This window comes from Aulonocara stuartgranti, assembly GCF_965226115.1.
Source record: "Aulonocara stuartgranti genome assembly, chromosome: 3".
Lineage (NCBI taxonomy): Eukaryota > Metazoa > Chordata > Actinopteri > Cichliformes > Cichlidae > Aulonocara > Aulonocara stuartgranti.
In genome coordinates, this window is record NC_138941.1 from 39,448,437 (window position 1) to 39,469,735 (window position 21,299).

The 21,299-nt window shown below is 42.8% G+C and overlaps 1 protein-coding gene across 1 annotated transcript in view; it reads right to left on the bottom strand.

Annotated features, from left to right (window-relative positions):
* rbpjb (recombination signal binding protein for immunoglobulin kappa J region b) overlaps window positions 1-14,874 on the bottom strand; it is a 54,000-nt gene extending 39,126 nt beyond the window's left edge. The window contains exon 1 of the mRNA XM_082527514.1: window positions 14,541-14,874. Within this exon, the coding sequence (XP_082383640.1) occupies window positions 14,541-14,560 (20 nt within the window). The 5' untranslated portion in view covers window positions 14,561-14,874. The remainder of the gene's footprint in view (window positions 1-14,540) is intronic.
* Window positions 14,875-21,299: the final 6,425 nt, after the last annotated feature.

Here is a 21,299-nt window from a genome sequence, read left to right on the forward strand (position 1 = left end):
AAAAGAAGAAAAAAAAAAAAAAAAAAAAAGTAAAGCATCAGTCATACTGAATGGAGCCTTTGTTGTGAACACACACCTGTGTCAGTCTAGCAGAGCAGGTCGTGCGTTCATCCGTTGAGGTGGAAAAGGTGTTTGAGTTCATGCGTGAGGGCAGAAGGAAACTAGCAATAAGACTGGTCAATCTGGCCAAAACCATCCATCATATCAGGATCTTCTGACGTAGAACTGAGTTGGAATCTGAATCCCAATTCTCTCATTAGATTTTAGTTGAACTCATGTAATCACCTAATTACTTGAGCACATAAACTGGTCTTCAGTTGAAATGCCAAATTATTTATTTATTAATTTCCCCAAGACCTGCATTAGTCAACACCTGCCAACTACTGCACTGACACATGCCAGACACAATAACTAAAGAAAAATTATGGGCTACAGTTACCAAGCTAGACTACTAAAAGAACTATAAAAGACTTGTGAGGAGTTCAAACATGCTCTGAAGTTAGTAAACGTAGTGAAGCCCAGCCAAAAAATAAATAAATCAGCACCATCTGAAAGACAAGAACAGGCTGAGACTGAGAAACTGTGCTCCTTGTTACCTATAAACGACACACTTTCAAAACTTCAAGACCAGACAGAGATGAAAAATGGTTGGAAACAACAAGTCTCACCAAGCAAGTGGATGTGGAGAGGTGTGGAGGGAACTAAAGTTAAGGGAGAAATGTGGAAATTCATACCTGCCGGCTACATTAGTCCTGGGAGCCTATTTAAAAAAAATACCTGCATGTTGATGTCACAAACAGTGTTGCACAGTTATAACACTAATCAAGCATTAAAATCAGTCTTTTGCCTTCACTACACTGTTTTATTCTGTCTGTGGCCCATAACATGGATATAACACACATGCATATATTCAATCATTGAATAAAAAACAACAACAACAAAACTGTTGCTGTGATGGCAGCCGAGACGAAGCACTAAACTCATATTTCACATAATGCCAGAAGATTTGGTTTAAAACAAATAAATATCAAACTGTCCAAGGATGCCCTTCCTGACACACCACACGGCAGATATTCTGCTTCACTCTCATTCTCACTACTGGAAATACTCCATCTGTTTTGGGAGAGGGAGCTGGCTGGGTATGCAGCACGAATAATGTTTTCCTTGCAGTCGACAGCAGACGTTTTCACACTCGTGCAAAACAGCATCTCAGGCATTGGTTCATCAAATTCTGTACACACTCTTCAGCTAATCTATTGTCTTTGAACAGACTGGCACAATGTGAAGGTGATAGAGGTTGTGTGGAAAACCCCCAAAAGGAAAAAATTACTCAAACTGCTACTTCATCAACAAAGAAGATTAAAGTGTGATCAAAAACCACAAAAGAAATAAAGAAAGAAAAACCTTTATGTTGCGTGAGCAGTTGCATGCAGACCTGACTAAGTTATCTGACTGCTGATGAGCTGTCCGACCCTCGAGGCTGACTTACTGCAGATGGCAGAAGTCTGGTAGCTGCCCTGAGACGCCCCGCTGGGGGCAGAATCAAGGGCAGGGCTCAGTAGTGTGTGTGTTTGTGCGTGTGTGTTTGTGTGTGCATTTGGGTGGATCACATCAGCCTGCACTTGCAAGTGCTTGCATGCACATATACACACACACACAAGGCACCAGCTCCATCTGTCTCTGACATGGGAGAGCTTAATGACAGAGGCAGAAAAGCCAAAGAAAAGGCCTTCTCGTCGTGTCTCTCGTTTCCTCCCTCCCTTCATTTTTCCTCCCTTCCATCTCTCTCCTTCTTGACCGCACTCTCCAACATCAATGCTCCATATGGAGCTTTCTGGACAGGCTTTTTTTTTTTTTTTAAAAACTCCTCTTGGCCTGGCACACAATCAATAAGACATCCAGACGTACACTTACTTGCACACCAACTGTACAGCTTTAACGAGGGTAATCTGGCACAGGCGCTGGAACATACTGAGAAAATACATACTCCATTACATTACTGCATATATAATAAAGGCCTGAAAACAAAGTAATGAAGTTTCCAGCGAGTGCTGTGGAGCCAACCAGTACTCAAACTTACAAAAAAACCTTAAAGCTCATTCTATCTTAAGTGAAGTCTCCTTGGTCTCCTCTATACTGCCTGCCACCTGCCTTCACCCAGTCCTCAGATAACCATGCGTCCTAAACCGAGGACACTTCTGCCCAGTCACAGTGGATCTAACAAGTAATTCATTTGCCTTGGTTTAAAAAGTCAACAGGAAACTCAGTGCTACAGAGCAGAAGGTTAAATATCCTAGGTCAGATTGCATTAAGGAAATAGCAGGATTTTTTGCATGAAAGGTTGTTCAACCACCCAGCAGCTGTTACTCTATCAACACAGCCCTATCCATCCATTGTACAGACAAACAGTTCAGTGTATGTGCAGTTCCTGCTACGCTGTTGCAGGGGGTGGGAGAAAAATTCCACTTCCAGCATGATGACAAAGTCATATAAGCTATACCAGAGTATGAGCACTGAATCATGGGAAACCACCTTCATGCACAACAGTGATGCCTATAAGGAAACATAAATGAACAGCAATAGTTCAGGTAGTAGAGCAGGGCATCAACTAATCAGGAGGTTTGTTCCCGTCCTCACGCCTTGGGAAATATACTGAAGCCCAAGTTGTGAAGGATGGATAGAAAACACTTAGGCATGGAGGTCTTGTATGAATGGGTGACTGAGACAAGTGGTATAAAGTGTGTCTGAGTGAAAAGCACTACATAAGAACCAGTGAATTTACAGTCTTGAACTTGAGGTAAAAACAGATATTGATTGATTTTATTGGTCTTTTATTGAACTTATTTTTTGCTTCTTAACCAAACCATCTGCCTTTCAAGTAAATTTAAATGAACAGCAGCAGGGTAGAGAAATACAGTTTGTTAATACTTAGTTAACAGTTCTTAAAAAACAAGCTAGGAAATGCATACTGTGCTAGCACCAATCCGAACCTGCAGCTAACTTGGCTAGTGTAAGTGCTGTGTTCAGTCTCAAAACTTGCTCGAAGAAGCAGGGCCAGATTTTGGCATTTTAAGCAATTAGTGTGCTCTTTAAAATTGCCAAATAAGCACTGATCTCTAGTCCTACCCTCAATGATGACTGCCTTAATGAAAATCCTTGCACTAAACAATTAAATCTATGAGGCATGTGACAGAACACTGTCCCACTGTTTCCAAACCAAAAAAAAAATTTTTTTTTAAAAAATGGCCCAATTAAGACAAAATCTTAAAATTATGAAGCTCACCGAGCTCTGCAGGAACACTTTTCAACAGCGTGTGAAAGAGCGAGACAGGAGCTGAGACACTGAGGCAAACTGAAGGTTGCTTGTTAAGATCAGTGTGAGTACAGGGCAGGTGTGGAGTAGGAACAAGAGTGTAGCTGGTAAAGGTAAAGAGAACTGATGCACATTTTAAGGCCAAAAGTCATCAGTGATCTCTATTCAGGAAGAACGACTGGGCAGGAAACACTAAAGTCAAAAGCTGTGAAGCACTGCAAAGATGTCGAACAGAGCGTAAAAGGATGTCAGGCCAATGTGTAAATGAAATTCAACACTTAACTGTGCATCTTCACCTGCAGCTCAGTAAAAATGTTGCTGTCAGTGTGCAGCAAAACAAAAGAGCAGATAACATCTTTGGATTACATGAACACTTTGTTCTTGCACGATCCTAATAAGAGTGCGATCATTTCGACATGATTTTTTCCCCCCACTGTCCAGGTCTGTGTGGCTGTTATTAAAACAGTTTCTCAAAACACAAGAAAAATAGAAGGGAAAGCTTATGCCAACGCAAGCACCCAATCATGTCACACTTAAACCACACAAGTTTTTAGGTTTAAACAAATGGTGGAGAATAGAAATAGCACATATACATGTGCACAGCCACATCAGAAAGGAAAAAGCAACAAAAATAAATAAAATAGGCCAAACGCAAAGATGTAGAGGAAAATGATCTTACAGAATTAGACACTGATAGCAAAAAAAGAAGAAGAAAAAAATCCACAGAAGTGACAAGTGTGACTACAGCCTAGAGAAACCACAAAGAGCGGCTGGGGTTTGGGGTTGAAACAGGTCATGTGCTTCGGGGAGACTGTCAGGAATGAGAAGAGAGGGGACGAGGCAAGGGACACTTGAACCCTGAATGAACCACCCTTTCCCGCTCCCTTCTCCCCCTCTGCTGAGCTGATGACTCACTGCTGGAACGAATGGGAACCCAGGGAGGAGGTATAGTGAGGAGTGGAGATCAGCTGCAGCAGTACTAATGTATGTGCAGGTAGCTGATCTGGTCAAGGACGTTAACCACACTGGCTGCTGTGAGAACGAAACTTGATGCAGTTTATATGTGTGAACTGTCAGAGACTCGGCTCCTTTTGTTTTTTTTAAAAAGCATGTACTTGCACTTGTGCTTGAACGTGCTGGACGGAACAAACAAACCGGCTTATACTCAAGGTTAAAAGTTCAGCTCTTTTAATTTTAAATCTCCTAGGACCTGGTGTCCACATATGTGGACATCACATTTTGGGTCGTTTAGACCAAAATACTAAATTTTGCTCTACAAGGGCTTGATATCCACTTACGAGGACATTATACTGCTACTGTTCTATTGAAATTTTAGACAAATATCCTCATGTGGCTCTTATTTGTCTTAGAAACAAAAATCTGGTAAAAAAAATAAATTCATCGGGTACCAATATGCCCAAATATCAAAGAGAAATTAAAAATGCATGCCATGGAAGAGTTTAGGTCTTAGGAGGTTAAAGGTAAGACATGATGGCTAATAACCTCAGCCATTAGCCAAATGTGTTAACTACTACACCAGGATACACCTGGGTGTTTCTTTCTGTAGTGTAGTGCAGCGGCGTTAAAGATAAGATAAGCCACCTTCTAGACATCTTCAGAAATAAGTGCATAGATTTTGAACTTTTAACTGTATTCTCATAAGTTTTAAAGCTTATCCAATTGATAAAGACCCCAATAAGATCAAAGTGGGAGGTATGTGCACCGCGATCTAAAATGAGTTTGCCATCCCTGGTATAGTGGTTTACACATTCACCTAACACACCAAAGACTGGGAGGAGGCACAATCAACCTTTACGTACACAAAACAATTAGGTAACCAAGACAATATATGCTTCAAAATATTTCAGAATACCTCTTGAATCTTTCAAAAATTCCTGAAAACATCACAAATGTTTCCATTTTGGATGCATTATTTATTTTATTCCACAAAGCCCAGGGCACATTCATCAACTAGAGAGGAGATTTCTGCAGATGCTTGCCGTCACAGGTGTCCCATTTCACAACTACAGCAGCCTGTTACCTACATACTGAATTTCAATATCATTCATCTTAACCAGACACCGATCGCACAGAACAAACTTAATATTTTTGCATTTCACCCTGAAGCGTGAAGCCGACTCGAATGCTACTTGTTTCTTTTTTTTCCTCTGAGCGTGCACCCTTTCCCTGTCGCCTCGCCATAAAACAGGTCGAGTGGCCTTGTTACTAAAACATTTGCAAAAACATCTCAAGCTTGGCTTGCACTACAGCGAGGCTTTGTGTAGGAACACCGCGGTGTTAAACTGCACACACAAACTGCATGTAATGCAAACATTTAACATGAAGCTCAAACACTGCCACAAAATGACCAGTTAGCATCACTGAAGGCAAAAGATGAATTACAAATCAAACCTGCTGAATCATTCTCATTGGATGAATTAGTTGTTGTTGTTGTAAAGATTGTTAGCTTCCTACAAAACTACACGTTTTCTATAAATTTCTTTTTTCGTCCAGTCAACACCTTAAGCTATTTGGTTTTTTCGTTGTAAGCTGATTTGAATGAGTAATCTGTGATCAAAAACTGGACTGTATCTCTTCAGCGTACATGTCTGCCTTTTAAATTGGGACGGTCCAAAATTAAGCTCAGTTTATGGGCATTTATCAGCTCAGGCAAACTAACCACTGTCTTCTTGCCCTGCCCTTGCCTCAAAAACCACCCAAAGGACTTTACTGCGCTGCAACAAGAGGAAAAAATAGAATTCCTGGCAGAACCAGAGACCGAGGGAGAGCGAGACATGACCTTTAGCTCACAGGCTGTGAGATGATCCGCTGCAAACTGAACAAAACGAAGAAACCTCAGTGTGCTTGTGTGTACGTTAGCAGTACAGCAATGACTTTGTCAGCTCCAGTCTGCAGTCTGGTTTCGCTGCTGCTGTCGTGTTGGGGAAAGGGGACGTTGTTCCTGCTACTTGTTCCTCTTCAAAACATAACATCTTCCCAAAATAGGCAGCGCTGTCATTAAAAGCATGTGACACAAGAATCTAAGCCAGCCGCACACACAAACACACACTGGACAAAAATTATTTACTTTTACGACTTTCTGATTTAAAAAAAATATTAACAGTGTGGAATTCATTAGTTGCTGATAGAGAGTGGTTCATAATGAAGCAGAGTCTGGTTTATTTAAGAGCAGCTGGTGTTCAAGTTGGGCTCATTGAGGCTCAATTCCAAAGAATCCAGTAGTGATAAGTTGGGGAAACTTTGCTGGTGACTTTTTAAATAAATCCGTAGATTTTAAAAGAAAAAATATATAAACAAGTTAGCTTCCTTCCATGAGCTCATGGGAAACCTCACATACTTTCTTCAGCAGTGCTTCCATTATGATGGCAACGGTGGAGGACTTGAAACTACAGCCACAAGTGCAAGATGATCGTCCACAACATGAACCAGACCAAAAAAAGCATTGTTTCCTAAACCACAATCAATAGACCTATCCAGAATACGATACACATGTCCATTACTTCATTGTGATTCCAAGCAAAGGCCAAAACCTCCTGACGTCAACAGCCACAGGAATGCCACCAGGCAGATTCTTCAGTAAAACTCTCCAGCAGCCTCAGTCAAACAATCGGACAATGCAAACAACATTTGGAGATAACAGTTTGTCTTTCCTGGAATCCCAGATCCCCAGTCTCTGTTATTTTCCTGACACTTGATTACTTGCACTGTTTGCTCCCTCGCTCTCTCCTTTGCAGAGAGGGGGGGTGCAGACTGCTCATCTCTCCAGGCCTGCCATCACTTCCCTGGTTGTTTCTCCAAAGGCCGGTTTGCAGAAATAGTCTGGTTGAAAAAACACAAAAACGTACTAGGGATGCTCCTGGAGATCGATATACTAATTTATTAAAATTGGAGAAAATATAACCTTCTCTAAACTTGCATGTTAGAGAAAGAGTAAAAAAAAAAAAACACACCCGAAAACAGTCACAGTGGAGCACAGTCTAACGGATGAGGTTAAACTTCGTTCATAAATAAATAATGAGTGTCTTTAAGCGATATCAAAACGATCACAAGCTTCAGTGATCCAACCTTATTTTTACATGTCGCTTTCAAAATACATCTCACTCCACACACACATCAAATTTATCTGTCGAATGTAACACATTCATCATGTGCGTCAAAGCCCTGAACTTTTCTAGGACTTATCAGATACATGTGCATGTGAGAGCACAAATTCCCATCGCTATCAGATTGGATATCAGCCAGCCTAAAACCTTCCAGCCACCAAGTCCAAAGCATGTGTGAGTTTGGATCGTACAATGTGCAAACAGTGTAGCCAATATTTCGTAGCACTGCTAGCAACTGAGCCATCCAAGTAGCTCCCTTAGCTGCATATGGTTTTATTCCCACTAGCACCTATTCGACCACTCGTTTTTTAGGGCTTCCCATTAGGTGGTAGGGAGTGACTTCGACTCCTTCACACAACTCAAACCCAGCAATGAGGGACATGGCTACACATCCCATCACTGGCTCTCTTCTTTTAGCCACCCTTTTTTTTTTTTGTAAACAGTCTGACAAAAAGCTATAGACCAAGTAGCAGGTATACCATCACCTCCATGTCCTCTGCTGATGTGTTGCGTTTGTGTCGTGTACAAATGACGTCACAGACTTTCAGGCTGCCTTGCTATAATGACTTGACCCACATCAAGGTGGTACTCAAATGTAATGGAAAACAAACTGAAACAGAGCCAAGCTGAGGACGAGGCTATAGACTATTATAGCAATGTTGCAGACCCTTTCCACACCAAATCAAACCCATTACACCCACATCATATCCAAGCATCAGAGAATTGTCTTTTCAGACAAACTACAATCACTAACCTAGCTCATGCATGCAGTCAGCTTACTGTAACCTATTCACACACGCAAAAGAACCAAGAATGACAAAATAAAAACAAAACAAAACAAAAAACAAGCAAGAAAGCAAACGACACAGATGTTATGGCTTTACATAATTTGTTTCAGTTGCTTATGTTCACCAATTACAGCAGTCTCAATCGTACACCTCTCTCTCTCGCTCAAACATTGGGAGTGGCATGTCAGAAGTCTTGCACAGCGAGACCCGCACCTCCGCCTACACCACAGAGCTAATGAAGCCCTGCTAAGGCACCAGCATCGTTGGGTGTATTAACCTTTCAAGTGGAAATCTGGGTTAAAATTCTGTGCCGCTATCGAGGACACAGAGCCACCGGTAGTGTAGTGCTGCTTATCCCCCCCCCCCCCACACACACACACACACTTATTCTTTTTCACATGCAAATGTCATAATTTTGTTTAAAATCAATATTCAATTCATACAATCAAATTTACAGTGTTCACTGGCAGCCTGTTACACATTACTCCAGTCAAGTGTTTATATGAGCCAACCTACATTCTGCTGCCAGGTTGGACAACAACATTTAATAATCTCATCCAACGGTCGGACAAACCTATAACAAACACGTGTTGCAAGTCGTGCAATGAAATGACTTGCAAAAAATAAGCACAAAGAGCATGATTAGCTCATGGTACACACAAACTTCATCACTGACAGTACAAAAACAAAAACAGATGCATCCCTGAACATAAACCGATGTTGGTCTGTTAAATTGCTTGTTCAAAAACAGACTTGCGAGCATCAATCAAAGCCAAAAAGCAGTGTTTGTATCCAGCACAGGCACGAGTCAGATACCGCTGTGTGGCTATCAGCGGACCTTGCATCATAAACCCAAGAATAAACCAACATTTGTTTGTAGAAGGTTTACTACAGGCTGATTTGCTGCTTGCCACTCCCTTCTTATCTAATACAGAAATAGTGGCAGTTGCTTACAGCTGTGGGAGGCGGCTTCACTGGGGGCTTTCCCAACACGGGAGATCCTGTGTATATTTCTACCCTTCCTCTGAATGGATGAAGCAGCCGAGTGCGGTCATCTGAGAACAGAAAGCTCTAACAACAATGCTTCTGAGCCCCACAAACTACATATGATAGTCAAAGGCCAATTACCTGAGTCAACAGAATAAAGAAAATAAATCTCTCTAGTAATTGTCCTGAAATCTAGAGCAGCATATCACGACTGCCCTGTTGCTTTTATCTCCTTTTATGGAAGAAAAACAAAAGGGCAGAGAGAAGCAAATACACAATCGTTACAGCCTTCAGTCTAATATTTTTTCCTCACGAGTTCAGCTGCTCCTGCTTAGGAAGTGGGCAATGGTTTGCTCACTGAACCAGAGAGAACGCAAACAGGAGTCAGACAGGGGGAATCAGCTCGTGTTTTCTGAATGAAACATCCTGAATGTGGACGGACGGCGGGGGCAAAAAGTGCTGACACAGTAGAAACCACCATTCCCTTGGCATGGCTGTAATCACAACAAACAGCAAAGGAACAAGGGGCAGGGAAAGGCAAACTCCGGGTCTGAGGAAACTCTCCTGGAAGTGAGAAAGAAGCGCTCCAAAACCAGAATCGGCAGAGGAGTATGTACCGCCGCTTGTCGTGTTCGCCTTGTCTTAGCTTTTTGGTTCTCTTGCCAGCTTTAGCTAAGACATGAAGCAGAGGCCAAGAACAACAACAACACTACCAATAAGAGCTGGGCCTCTATCAAATATGAGGGCAGGGATGTTTTCAAAACTTACATCAGAACGATCTGTTTCATCCTTGCTGAACCAAACAGCAGCGAGATTTTTGGGAAATGCCAGAGATTTAAAAAAAAAAAGAAAGAAAGAAAAAAAATCTCAGACTAATGTACGCCTTCTACAAGTAAATAAATCCCCCTCGTGCTGTGGTTTTGCATGAAGCATCCAACTCTGTTATCAGGCTTTTTTTTCCCTTCCAGCCATGCACCCATGTTAAAAAAGGTCATTAAAACACATACAGCCACTTAGAATAAGCAGAAGTGGAGGGGGCGTTATGCTGGTATGTCTAGTTTGCGCACACTTATGCTCGTGGCTGAGGACCAAGAACGAAGACGGCTGACTTGGCAGCGATCCAGGCCAAATTACGAAAAAATGTGCATTTCTATCCCCCTGGGTGTCTCCTGTGGTTGCTCCCCCGAGACAGACGCACACAAACAGCCTGAATAGGGAAACAAGAGAATGAAGACACTGAGTCAAGCAGGGCGTGTGGGGCTTTTAAGCAACCCGCGGTCCTTCGAAACAAACAAGCCAAATCTGAACTCTCAAAGAAACTATAGGCTTCGGGGAATATTTCAATCATGTGAAGTAATGGATATGTATGAACTTCCAAAACAATAGGCTACTGTGCACAAGAAATAAATCCTCCCCTAAAGATGTCTGGCTGTGGCACATTTGCTTTGGTGCTTTTGCTTGTGACTTCTGTGCAGCTTCACGCCCCCCTCCCCTGGCTCGTAACCCCCAAATGCCACACACTTTGAAGATTTTCACAGCTCTGGGTGGATAGGAGGCAGCTGCGGAGGCTGTAGGATCCTGAGGTGGCTTACAGATCAGGTAGCTCTCTCCAGTGTTAACCTATCTAGGAGCGCTCTGCCTTTGAGTGTGTGTGTGCACACGCAGGTGGACATGGGGCTGCTGCTGCCTTGAGGGGTGTGTGCATGAGTGTGGGGTAGAAGTGTGGAGCAGGGAGGGAGGGGGGTGATTCGGCATGTCTTTTAACTCTAGCCTGAGCCTTTGCCACCATAAAGGTCAGCGCTTCGACATCTGCTGCTCTCTCTGAATCTGTCCTTTTATGAAAGGAAGCAGGGAAGAGGAGAGGACTCTGGGGAGTGGATGCACATGCACACACACAGATCAACTTTAATGTCTAGGTACACCCTTCAAACGTGCACATTAAACTGGATGAACACAGACCCGGAGCTCAAAGCACACGCTCATCCAAACAAATACAAGAACACAAGTTTGCGCCTCAAAGACAGGCTCAGTACTATCATTACACCAGCACAGAGACGCTTGGCTTTTGGCCTGAAAGACTCCTCTCTCTGTCTTTTTTTTTTTGGCAGGGGGACAGACGAGGAGTGTGGGGGGGTGAGCTAAATGGAATCTCGTCCCCCTGGGGCACACAGCAAAGGCAGAGCAGTGTTGAAATAAGTGATTCATGCTTTTATCATCCCAGGTGAACAGTGCTGCTCTTTCAGCCATCACAATCAGTTTCTCTGGCAGGGGGGATTACGAAAGCAACGCCATATATGGCCATGGTTGTGTTTCTTTTCGTCTTCTAATACATAATAATACATAAAAAAGGAAGGCTCGAGAGTTGTTGTTTTTTTTGGGGGGGGTAGCTAATTTGTGTTGTGGTTGCAACATGAGTGTGTTAAATCAGGGGAGAAGATTGTGTGCACTGTTAATTGTGTCCCCCCCCCCCCAAAAAAAAACAAACCAAAAACGAAACAGAATCCGCATGTATGCATTTTCGTTTGGCCTCATTTTACATATTTAGTTAGAAATTTACATCATACATTTTTTTGTTAGCTCAAAATGGGCTTTGGGGGTACTCATGACACAAGTCAGCATATACAGTCAAGGCTGATGGTCTGTGTTTTCTGTGAGTGTAGAAGTCTGCGCATTTTTGTGGCAATTCTGACCATAAATAAAAACCTTCAGCAAATTAAACCTCACAAACAAACAAACAAAAAAAGCCCACGATTTTTCTTTGGTGGAAGGCCAAAAAAAAAAAAAAAAAAAAAAAACCTTGAAGGGTGCCAATTTGTTTTTTGTTTTTTTTTTACATGCACAGGAAAAACCATGTTCACAGACAAAATGATGAACTGATGTATTGATTGATTTAATCAACAAATTAGTCAACAATGAAAACAACCATTAGCTTAGCAAATCAATGTATAACCTAGTTAATGTGCAGTTAACGTGAATTAACATAAAGAAAACCCGATCAAGGTGCTCCACAAACTATTCATGTTTTAATGCTGCATGTTTAGCTTAGAAAGCAGATCAAGGGGAACTAAGGAAAAGGACATGTTGCAGGGAACTTCATCAATGGACCTCTTTATTATCAGGAATCGAATAGGCTGTAAATAACACGAATTCAAGCTGACCGCAGCTCCTCATCTTTGTCTAAGAGGAAATTACAAACTGTTCTCGGACATTTTTCAAGCCTGCCTGAGATCTGATAGATAAATTGTGAATAATTTATCATGTGTTTTCTAATGTATCTGATAATAACCAGAGCTATAGAGACATGCACTGAAAGCCCGACACAGATGCTTGTTTTCTGGCACATACATTTGGCCCGCCCCCTAACAACTCAGCATCCACCTTTAGAGACTACGATAGCAAAGTCAAACAAATCTTTGTCTGCAGCCTTTGTACAACACAGCAGAGGAGCTGTGATACTATTAACAACTGTGTGGTTACAGAGCCCCTCCCAGTTTAAAACCAGAACCACACAAACCATATACTAGGGCAACAGGGTGTGTTTAGGCTCATTGGTGCCCCTCTGACCGTTACAATGAACAAGGTCTGCCACTAGCTGGAAAAAAAAAAAAAAAAAAGGCCTTATGGCACTTTAATTTTCTGTTGAACCTCTCACGCACCCACCCCATCCTTCTCGCACACACTGACTCCCTCCCCTCCCACTAGCAGAAAAACACACACACGAATCTGGAGCTATCATCTGGACAGGTGGCCAGCCACCCAGACCTGACCCGCCTGCCCTCTTGCGTGCTCCCTCCCTCTGCCCCCGCCCCAACTAAAATCAGTTCACTTCTGCTGGAAAACCCCAAATGAACATACACAGCAGCAGCACCCCCCCACCACCACCACCACACACACACCTCCAGCAAGCCCTGCACCATGTCTGTCACCCACTGTGCCTAGTCTGTGGGGATTACTGCCTGCACAGTGCAGCAGCCAACCAGACCCACAAAAAAAGGTTGTGTCTAGCTAATGTGAAGCCAAATAATTTTAATCAGGATTTATTCTAAAGCCTGACCAGAGTAGAAAAGCCAATCGGCTCAGTTATACACAGCACCACCTGGTCTACAGCCCATTTACATTGAATTAACACGGTCACACAGTACTGATGAGTGATGACAAAACAAGCAGCGACATTCAGATCAATGGATGTTTGAAAATGTTAAGCAAGTCACATTTCCTATTAAAAGTATGGAGATGCTGCAATTATTCAATCCTCGCCAACTATACCCAGTCACAAATTTCAAGGTGGAAATACAAAACATTAGATTTGACTGTTACACACAATGCTTTATGACTTTACGAAGATGGGCGTCTAATATTTAGGGATGTCGGTGTAGATTAGCAAAAAGTCGCAGCTGTCACACAGATATGATAAATAAGACAAACGAGACGGATCACTCGGGTTAACTGGAGAAAAATGGACATTTTTCTTCAGCGATGATGGGGTTAAAAAACACATGGCCGTGAGCTGTGCATTTTGTCCTTAGATGCACTCCACATTTGAGAACTAGGTTTTCATAAGAGCCACGTCGCAGTTTATGTAGTAAATACAACAGTGCTACACTTCTTGGAGAGAGCTGAAGTCATAAAAGTACATGCTATACACTGTGTGTGTATATGCATGTGTGGGGGGTAGCTTCAATATTGACGGCTAACACGCCGTATTAAGCGAAAACCACGGCGCCAACAGTGTTTTAAAAACGATGCTAAACGGACAGTTTGGCCACAAAACCGCAACGTGTTTCAGTCAGACACCGCTAGCTAGCGTCCACTATCGGACAGCTAGCCGCATTAAGTCGTGAGTCCCGATTCGTAAGCGTGCTGCCCCGGCTAGCTGGATGTTGAGCACGTTTCGAAAACAAATACAGGGCGAGGAATTAAAACGAGAGCTCTCAGCGTGAGCCCAGTCGGTAGGGTTCAAACGAAACGGCGATATCGACGTCAAATTACTCCCGCAAACATGTCTAGCTGTTTAGCCTGGCAGCTAACAGTTCGCCGTTGTCTGGGAGAAAAGGACCACCGGGGGTGAAGTATCGCTTAGCAGAGGGGCTAGCTCACAAAACACTGCAGCAACAGTCAGCTCAAGCAAGTAACTGGTCAAAGAGGGGGAAAAACACTCGCACGCAAAGACACTGACACAAAGAAACGGCTTCTGGCTACTAAACCATCGGCCAGAGGACGTGCAGTGTGCTCGATGATACAACGCGTGGGTTAAAAGTGAGCTATTTCATGGCAATAAGTTATATTCTTATCAACTCCGCTCCCCACCGCCCCGAATCTCAGACTCACCCTGTCACAACAGGCGCCATCTTCCACAAACTCTCACCAAAACTCCAATACTCGCGATATCCCCTTCTCTCCCACAGCCCAACAATCCGCCGAGACAACAGGAGCAGGACTGGAGGTGTAGGGACGAGGGAGTCGGAGAGAAAAGGGGGTGGGTGAGTAAGACGGAGAGAAAAAAAGGGGAGGCGGCGGGTAACAGCAACACATACACACTCTCTCTCTCACACACACGCGCACACACACACTCACTGAAAGAGAGAGAGTGAGCGAAAAGGGCAGACGCCACAACAACAGGCGTGGGAAACTTCCGAATTCACGCGAGAATTGGAAAACTCTCACAATAGGCGAGCACAGAGGGAGCGTCCCCTATCGCGAGATATGCGTGAAATCGAGTACTTGTTTATCTTGTGGCGCTGAAATACTATTCCCACGTGTTCACCGGGTAATAAATTACAGCACCGATTGGTTTGAGAGGGGGAAAAACGATAGTGGTGAGGAAAGCCTTGATTTTTGTTTTCCCAGGCTCACGCGCATTTTGTTGTAGGCATCCTGTCTCCATGTGGAGTCCCTGCGTTTACAGCTGTGTGCAATTACAAGCCAAATTGTCATCCATATATGCTCCCCAGCTGACTGCAGACAGCAAACCTGCAAGGGTACCCTGACTTTAAATGAGAGTAGAAATTAATGGAGGGTTTCTACGCCCCAAATATACAATTCCCTTGGGTAACATTACAGTCCCTGTTTAGAATGTGGAAACAATGGTGTGAACACATGCGAATGGACCATGCAGAGAAGATTAGTGCATTGCTATCACACTGGGCAGTCCCATGACCACCCTCCACACCAAACCTCAGCCCAAAGTACAAGGGAGGCTATTATTTAGAATGATCATGCTTGCAAATGTGGCATAAGCTTTATTAGCCCCCGCCCCCCCCTTTTTTTTTTTTTTCTTGTCTGCTTCTGCCCCTACTCCACCCCGTCCACCCCTCCCTCAAGTGCATTTCCAACAGTTTGTGTGTTATACCATCCCCACAACAAACAGCTCAAGCCATTCTTGTTTATCTGGGAGGGGGTCTAAGAGCCATAAACCTTCATGTAGGTCCCCATCCCCATGTGTGTTTGTGCCCATACAGCCTTCATTTAAACCTGTTTGGGATTTTTGTTCAGCTAACAAGTGACTTCTGGTGGGAATTTTTCCAACTTCAAAGAGGAAAAGAAGGCTTCTGAGACCACACCGATGGCAAGTCAATGCTTTCGTTTGTTAGATGTTGTGTGAGTGATCTGCCTCTGGCTGTTTTGTGTGGAAAAAGTGGTTCTTGGGCGAATGAAGAAGATCAAAAAGAAAAAAAAATAGACAAACACCAAAGGGATATTTGGGAGATTTGCTGTTATGTGTAAATGCACACAATATTTTTAAGGAAAATAGTTTAAGCTTAAAGCTTTTTCTTAACCTTGTAATGTCAAGTGTATATTTTTCAATACACTTTTTTGTCAATTTTTGAGGCTTTTTGAATTGTCAGTATGACCCCCCCAACCCCACACACACACACACACACACACACACACACACACACACACACACACACACAAAATCTGAATGTTGCAAATATGATATATATTAAAACTCATATATCCAAATTAATATTTAATTTCTTTTTTTTAATTAATCAAAAAGGTCAATAAATAATCCATCTGGCAATTGTTTGTTAAGGTATTAAAATATATGGGTAATGACAGATGGGTAATTTAATATATTGGGAAATATGTTCATCTTTTTATATTTGAGTTTTTACAGTTAGTTGTTTTTTATTGATTAAAATATCAACTTAACATTAGTTTTTGTGGGATATTTAAGTTGTTTTGAAATGAAGACGTGCTCGTAAGGGTCTAACCCTTTCACTCCTTTGATTTTTTCCTCGTATCTTTTCTTTGACTTTTCATCAAGTCTGTCTTTGTACGGACCGGCATTGTTCTACTTCGTTTTGTACATAAATCTTTTGGGGGGGCAAAGAAAAAGCAAGAAGGTATTGGAACCGGAGAATGAACGTTTTGCGGTGCTGCAAATGCTTGCGTTTGATGCATTGCTTGGATTGTTTTGCCACGAGTACCCGGCGTGCAATGCGCGAAAGTCACGTGGTCTGTCAATCTCTATTGCAAACAAGTGCATTTCCTCAAATGGCCACTTGAGGCAGGCTTCAAATGTGAGTTCCACGTTAAGGTGTCAGACGTTGCAGGAGACATAAACATGTCTGTATAGGTTCTCAGTCATCCAGGTCATGGTAGTCTAAGCAGTTTGGAAAGAAAGTGAATGGATTCATCCATCCATGTCCTCCATCCAGTTCAGGGTTGCCAGACTCCTGAACCTTGCAGGAACCTTGCATCACTCTAACCCAAGCGACAGTAGTGGATTCACGGTGTGGAAAATATAATCAAAGTTTAACACTTGAGTCCAGGAGGCAGAGCTTGGTATAGTGCTGCTACTCCTCCACATTAGAGGGTCTTCCAGGCATATCCCAGTGGGTGGAGGCCCTGGGGTCATGCTGGATAGATGATGTGGCTTGGGAATGCCTCGGAGAGCCCCCGGAAGAGGGAGATCTGAGTGTCTCTACTTAAACTGCTACCATATTACTACCTACAGCTACTATAGCATATCTTTAGAGTGTAGATGTAGTTCTCCCGGTACTTCTGGCTCAGGACGGTTCAGGAAAACTATGCAAACTCCACACAGAGAGGCTCCAGACAGCTGGTTTATTCAGTCCCAGGACTGTCTCACTGTAGGGCAACAGTGCTAACCACCAAATCTCAGCGCTACCTTTATAGCTCACCTTAATTTTATTAAGACTTGACATTGCTAGTCAAATCTTAATAAAATTTAAGACTTGACTGACAGCATCTGCCTCTGCAGTGGTGATTTTTGAAGTATTTTTTATGGTAATTACCTGACAAATAATACATATTGCTGTGCACTTAATTTTACTGAAAGACCACCCAAGACCTTTTATATATCAGTGATATGTTATTTCTGCCTGCTGATTAGCAGATATCTGTATTTTTTATGTGAATGCACACTTCTGACCATGCTAGGCTGTCTGGCTCCACTATGATGTCCAAATGCTAAAACTGAGGCTTCAGAGTCAGTGGGTGATGCGGTGTTGGCTACCACCATCTTTTATATACAGTCTGTCAGTAAAAGGCCACTGTGACATCACGAAACAGGTTGCTGATAGGACACTAAATTGGTGACATTGGCGATTTAAAGTCCTCAGTACCTGCATTATATAAGTCTCTTAGACAGTCTTTATTCTGCGCTAAGCTAACTGGCTGCTGGCTCCAGCTGCAAAGGCAGCACAGGAACATGAGCGTGGTATCTTTTCAATGAACTGTTAAAGCAAACAGTTTCCAAAATATCAAACTATTCCGCTCGCTGTGAGATATGATACGAATCAAGAAGAAATCAAAAAAGTGTGAGCGCATGAAATAGCAGTTTTTGCTCACCTCCGTCCGTGACAGATAACCTATCAGTGTCAGTGCGCAGCACCACCAAACAGATTCTCTGTGTAAAGTAGCAGATGTGATATCCCCCAGCGTACACTGTATAAATCTACCCATTTCATATCTTTCAAATGCATAATTCATTTTTACGGAGCTTCACTGTTCTGCCAGAGAGAAAGAGAAAAAAAGGAGGGCGAGTTAAAGAGTTGCATAGAGTGTGCCTGGCCTGCAGCCCGCTCTATGAAGACGCAGAGACCTCAGAGACGAGGACCTCATCCTGCCCTCAACCATTTTTCCTTTCCTTCTTTTTTTTTTATAGCCATCCGAGAACCTCCAGTTACACTCAGAGCTGAATGGGGAAGCATAAAGTTTCCTCAAATGTTTTACAGCTGAACACAGTAAAAGGAAAAAAAGCTTAAAAAAAAAAAAAAAGAGCAACTACAGTTTTCAGAGAAAATAAGAGTCAAATAGAAAAAGAGAAGAAGCTACTTCACTTTTACATTTTAGTGCTATTAGCAATTCCAAAACTTCGAAGTCTGATCTTTGACCTTTCCTGGTTCTCTTTAAACGTAACTCGATTTAAAAGGCCACTTGCAAACACAATTTTAAGGCTTTTTCCTGTCATATACATGTTTCTCTCCTGCTCCAAGCTTTGGATTCTTGATCATTTTTCTTCATCATTTCAACTTCCTCCTTCCCCTCCATGTCCCGTTCTCTCATTAGGAGTGAAAAACCATTTATTTTACCAGAGCCAGGGCCAATTCAGGCAATCATGACTAAGCCGTAAGCCTCGGGTCTATAAATCCCCGCACTTGACTGCTTTAAGCTTGTGGCTCAGAATGAAAGACAGATTGAGATAGAGGGCGAGAGAAATCCTAGTCCCCAGCGGAAACGCCACTAACTCGTACATCATCCCATCAGCGCCGCAGTCTGAACGGTTTGGGCTGAAGGGTGGTGTTGCACCAATCGACAGTAAAGTCTCACAATTCCCCTTCCTTTGAGTACTGAGTTGAAATTGCAAAATTAACGCGTTATTGTTCTGTGAGTTTGGCCAATTTTCACATCCAGCTTATCCCGCTAAGCTGAAGGCCCTAGTAACACTTCTAAGAAAAAAAAGAAGAAGCCATAAAAGAGGGAAATGATTGTCATCAACAGATGTGACGAGTCGAACAAAGCGCGAGAGAGAAAGTGAACCAATTAGGGAAGTGCAGATCGAGCTTCCTGATGAGCAACTCTTCGACTTACTCATTACAGCCGGGGTGGTGAAACTTCCTGACACGCTACAGCACAGTAGAAGTGCAAAGCAGCGACAGACAGAGGAAGGTGGGCCGAGAGACACTGGGTCAGATGTAAGACACGCGAGCTGATGGATGCGGACATGAAGGATGGACTCGGTTGCAGGAAAAGTCCACTTACTGCTGTAAACAAACTCATCAGTGCGTTATCGCAAGAATAAAAATTACAAACTGATCAACTCTGGCTCGTGTGAGTCTGAGTTCACGGCAGAAAAGGGCTTCCCTGTCTATTCGTCCATCCGTCAGGTCCATCTGTCTCGCTGCCGAGGCCTCGTGGGAAAAGCCTGGGGCGGACGAGGGCAGACAGTTTGACAAATGGGAAGGACGATGTGTCCGAGTAAGGGGCGCGCCTTCTCTCCCCCTCTCGTCCTTCCATTCAAAGCCTCCTCACTTTTATCACATGACTGTCATTACAATTAGGTCCCAAAGACATCGCAGTGCCCAACTGCTTTTTGCAGAGAACGACAGGGTGATAAGTTTGCAGACTGCCAAGGGAGCTGAAGGGCCTGTTTTGCAAGCCCGCTCTTCTGAAAGAAAGAGGCGAATGGGAGGCATGAGGAAAGAGACGTTTCCCCTTTCCTGGACTCTGAACGGTTCACGGCGAGTTCAAGCTGCCAAACGTATGTGGGGCGAGAACTGCACAGGCACGCTATCTGGCAGCTCTGACACTTCCTTAACCCACAGCTTGGATATCACATAGGAAAAAAAAAGAGAAAAGAAATGTTATATGATTGACTTACACCGCTGCTTTAAGAAACACAATCCAGGGCTTATGGGTTTAATAAGAGCCTTTATGATCTATTGTTTGTCTGATAACTGATCACATTCCCAATTTATAATGAAGAGCGATCACAGAAATCCACAGCGTGTATTCATTAATTATCCTCTCGCACATGCTGTAATAGAGCTAGATTACAGACTTTCACAAGCACGACACGATCACAAAGACCCATAAATCCATTAGTGCGATGGTTATCAGTAAAAATAGCGCATTCGCTCCGTTACCTGAGGAGTTACATCACCGTTGCAGCCATGGCACTTTGATGATCATCTTGTTGTGGGTCACGCACAGTGGATTTCATTCTTGTTTTCACCAGAGGGAAGGCTTTCTCATAAAAAGTTATGTGAGCCTCACTCTGGGCCGGCTTGGCTTTGTTTCTTGTCGCCATCTTTTTAAATCAGCATTTGCCTCGGGGTATTGTGCTTTGATTAAAAAAGCAGAGCTGACTGTGAGCTCTGAAAACATGCCGAATGCATTATGTTATGGAAAGTCAAGACTGTCCGGTGGAAAACGTGACAATGTCAGAGGGGAATATTCGGAATATTGATGCATGCCAATGGGTTTAATCAAAGCAGCCAAACATAAATTTTGCCCTTTTCTGTATATGAAACACATTTTATAATGACATATTATTGCTACTCAGAATAATGCTGAAGGAGTTCTGCAGCAACCTAAATAAGACATAATGGGAACGGTCAGGCTACTGTAGGCTACGTTCAACAGAAAATGTAGCTCATTCATCATGTCGAGTTATTTGTTCATATGCCTAAGGAAGGAAAAAGGTTTTTTAAATCACCTGCAAGTTCTTTTCACTTTTACACACCTTTAAAGTGTTCCTCAAGCATAAAAGGATCCTAAGTATGCGTACTAATAAAAGAAAGTTGTTCCGATCTCACACGTTTGTCTGAAAATAGCATTTAGTTAGCTTCATTTAGCTAAAAGGCTAACATTAATGGTGATAATAACTAGTCTGCCTCATTCAAACAGTGAAAAAGTCCATCAACCAAAAGCTTAGTACGAAAATAAGGGTGGCTATGTAACAACCAGTCTAATTAGCATTGAACACATTTTTAATCTGTATTTTAAATACAGCTTAGCAGTCGTTCTCATCTCTGTCTTTGCCACAACAGATTGTTACACTTTCCGCATCATCATTCAAGAACAAGATTTCAAGATACTTAAACTCCCCCACTT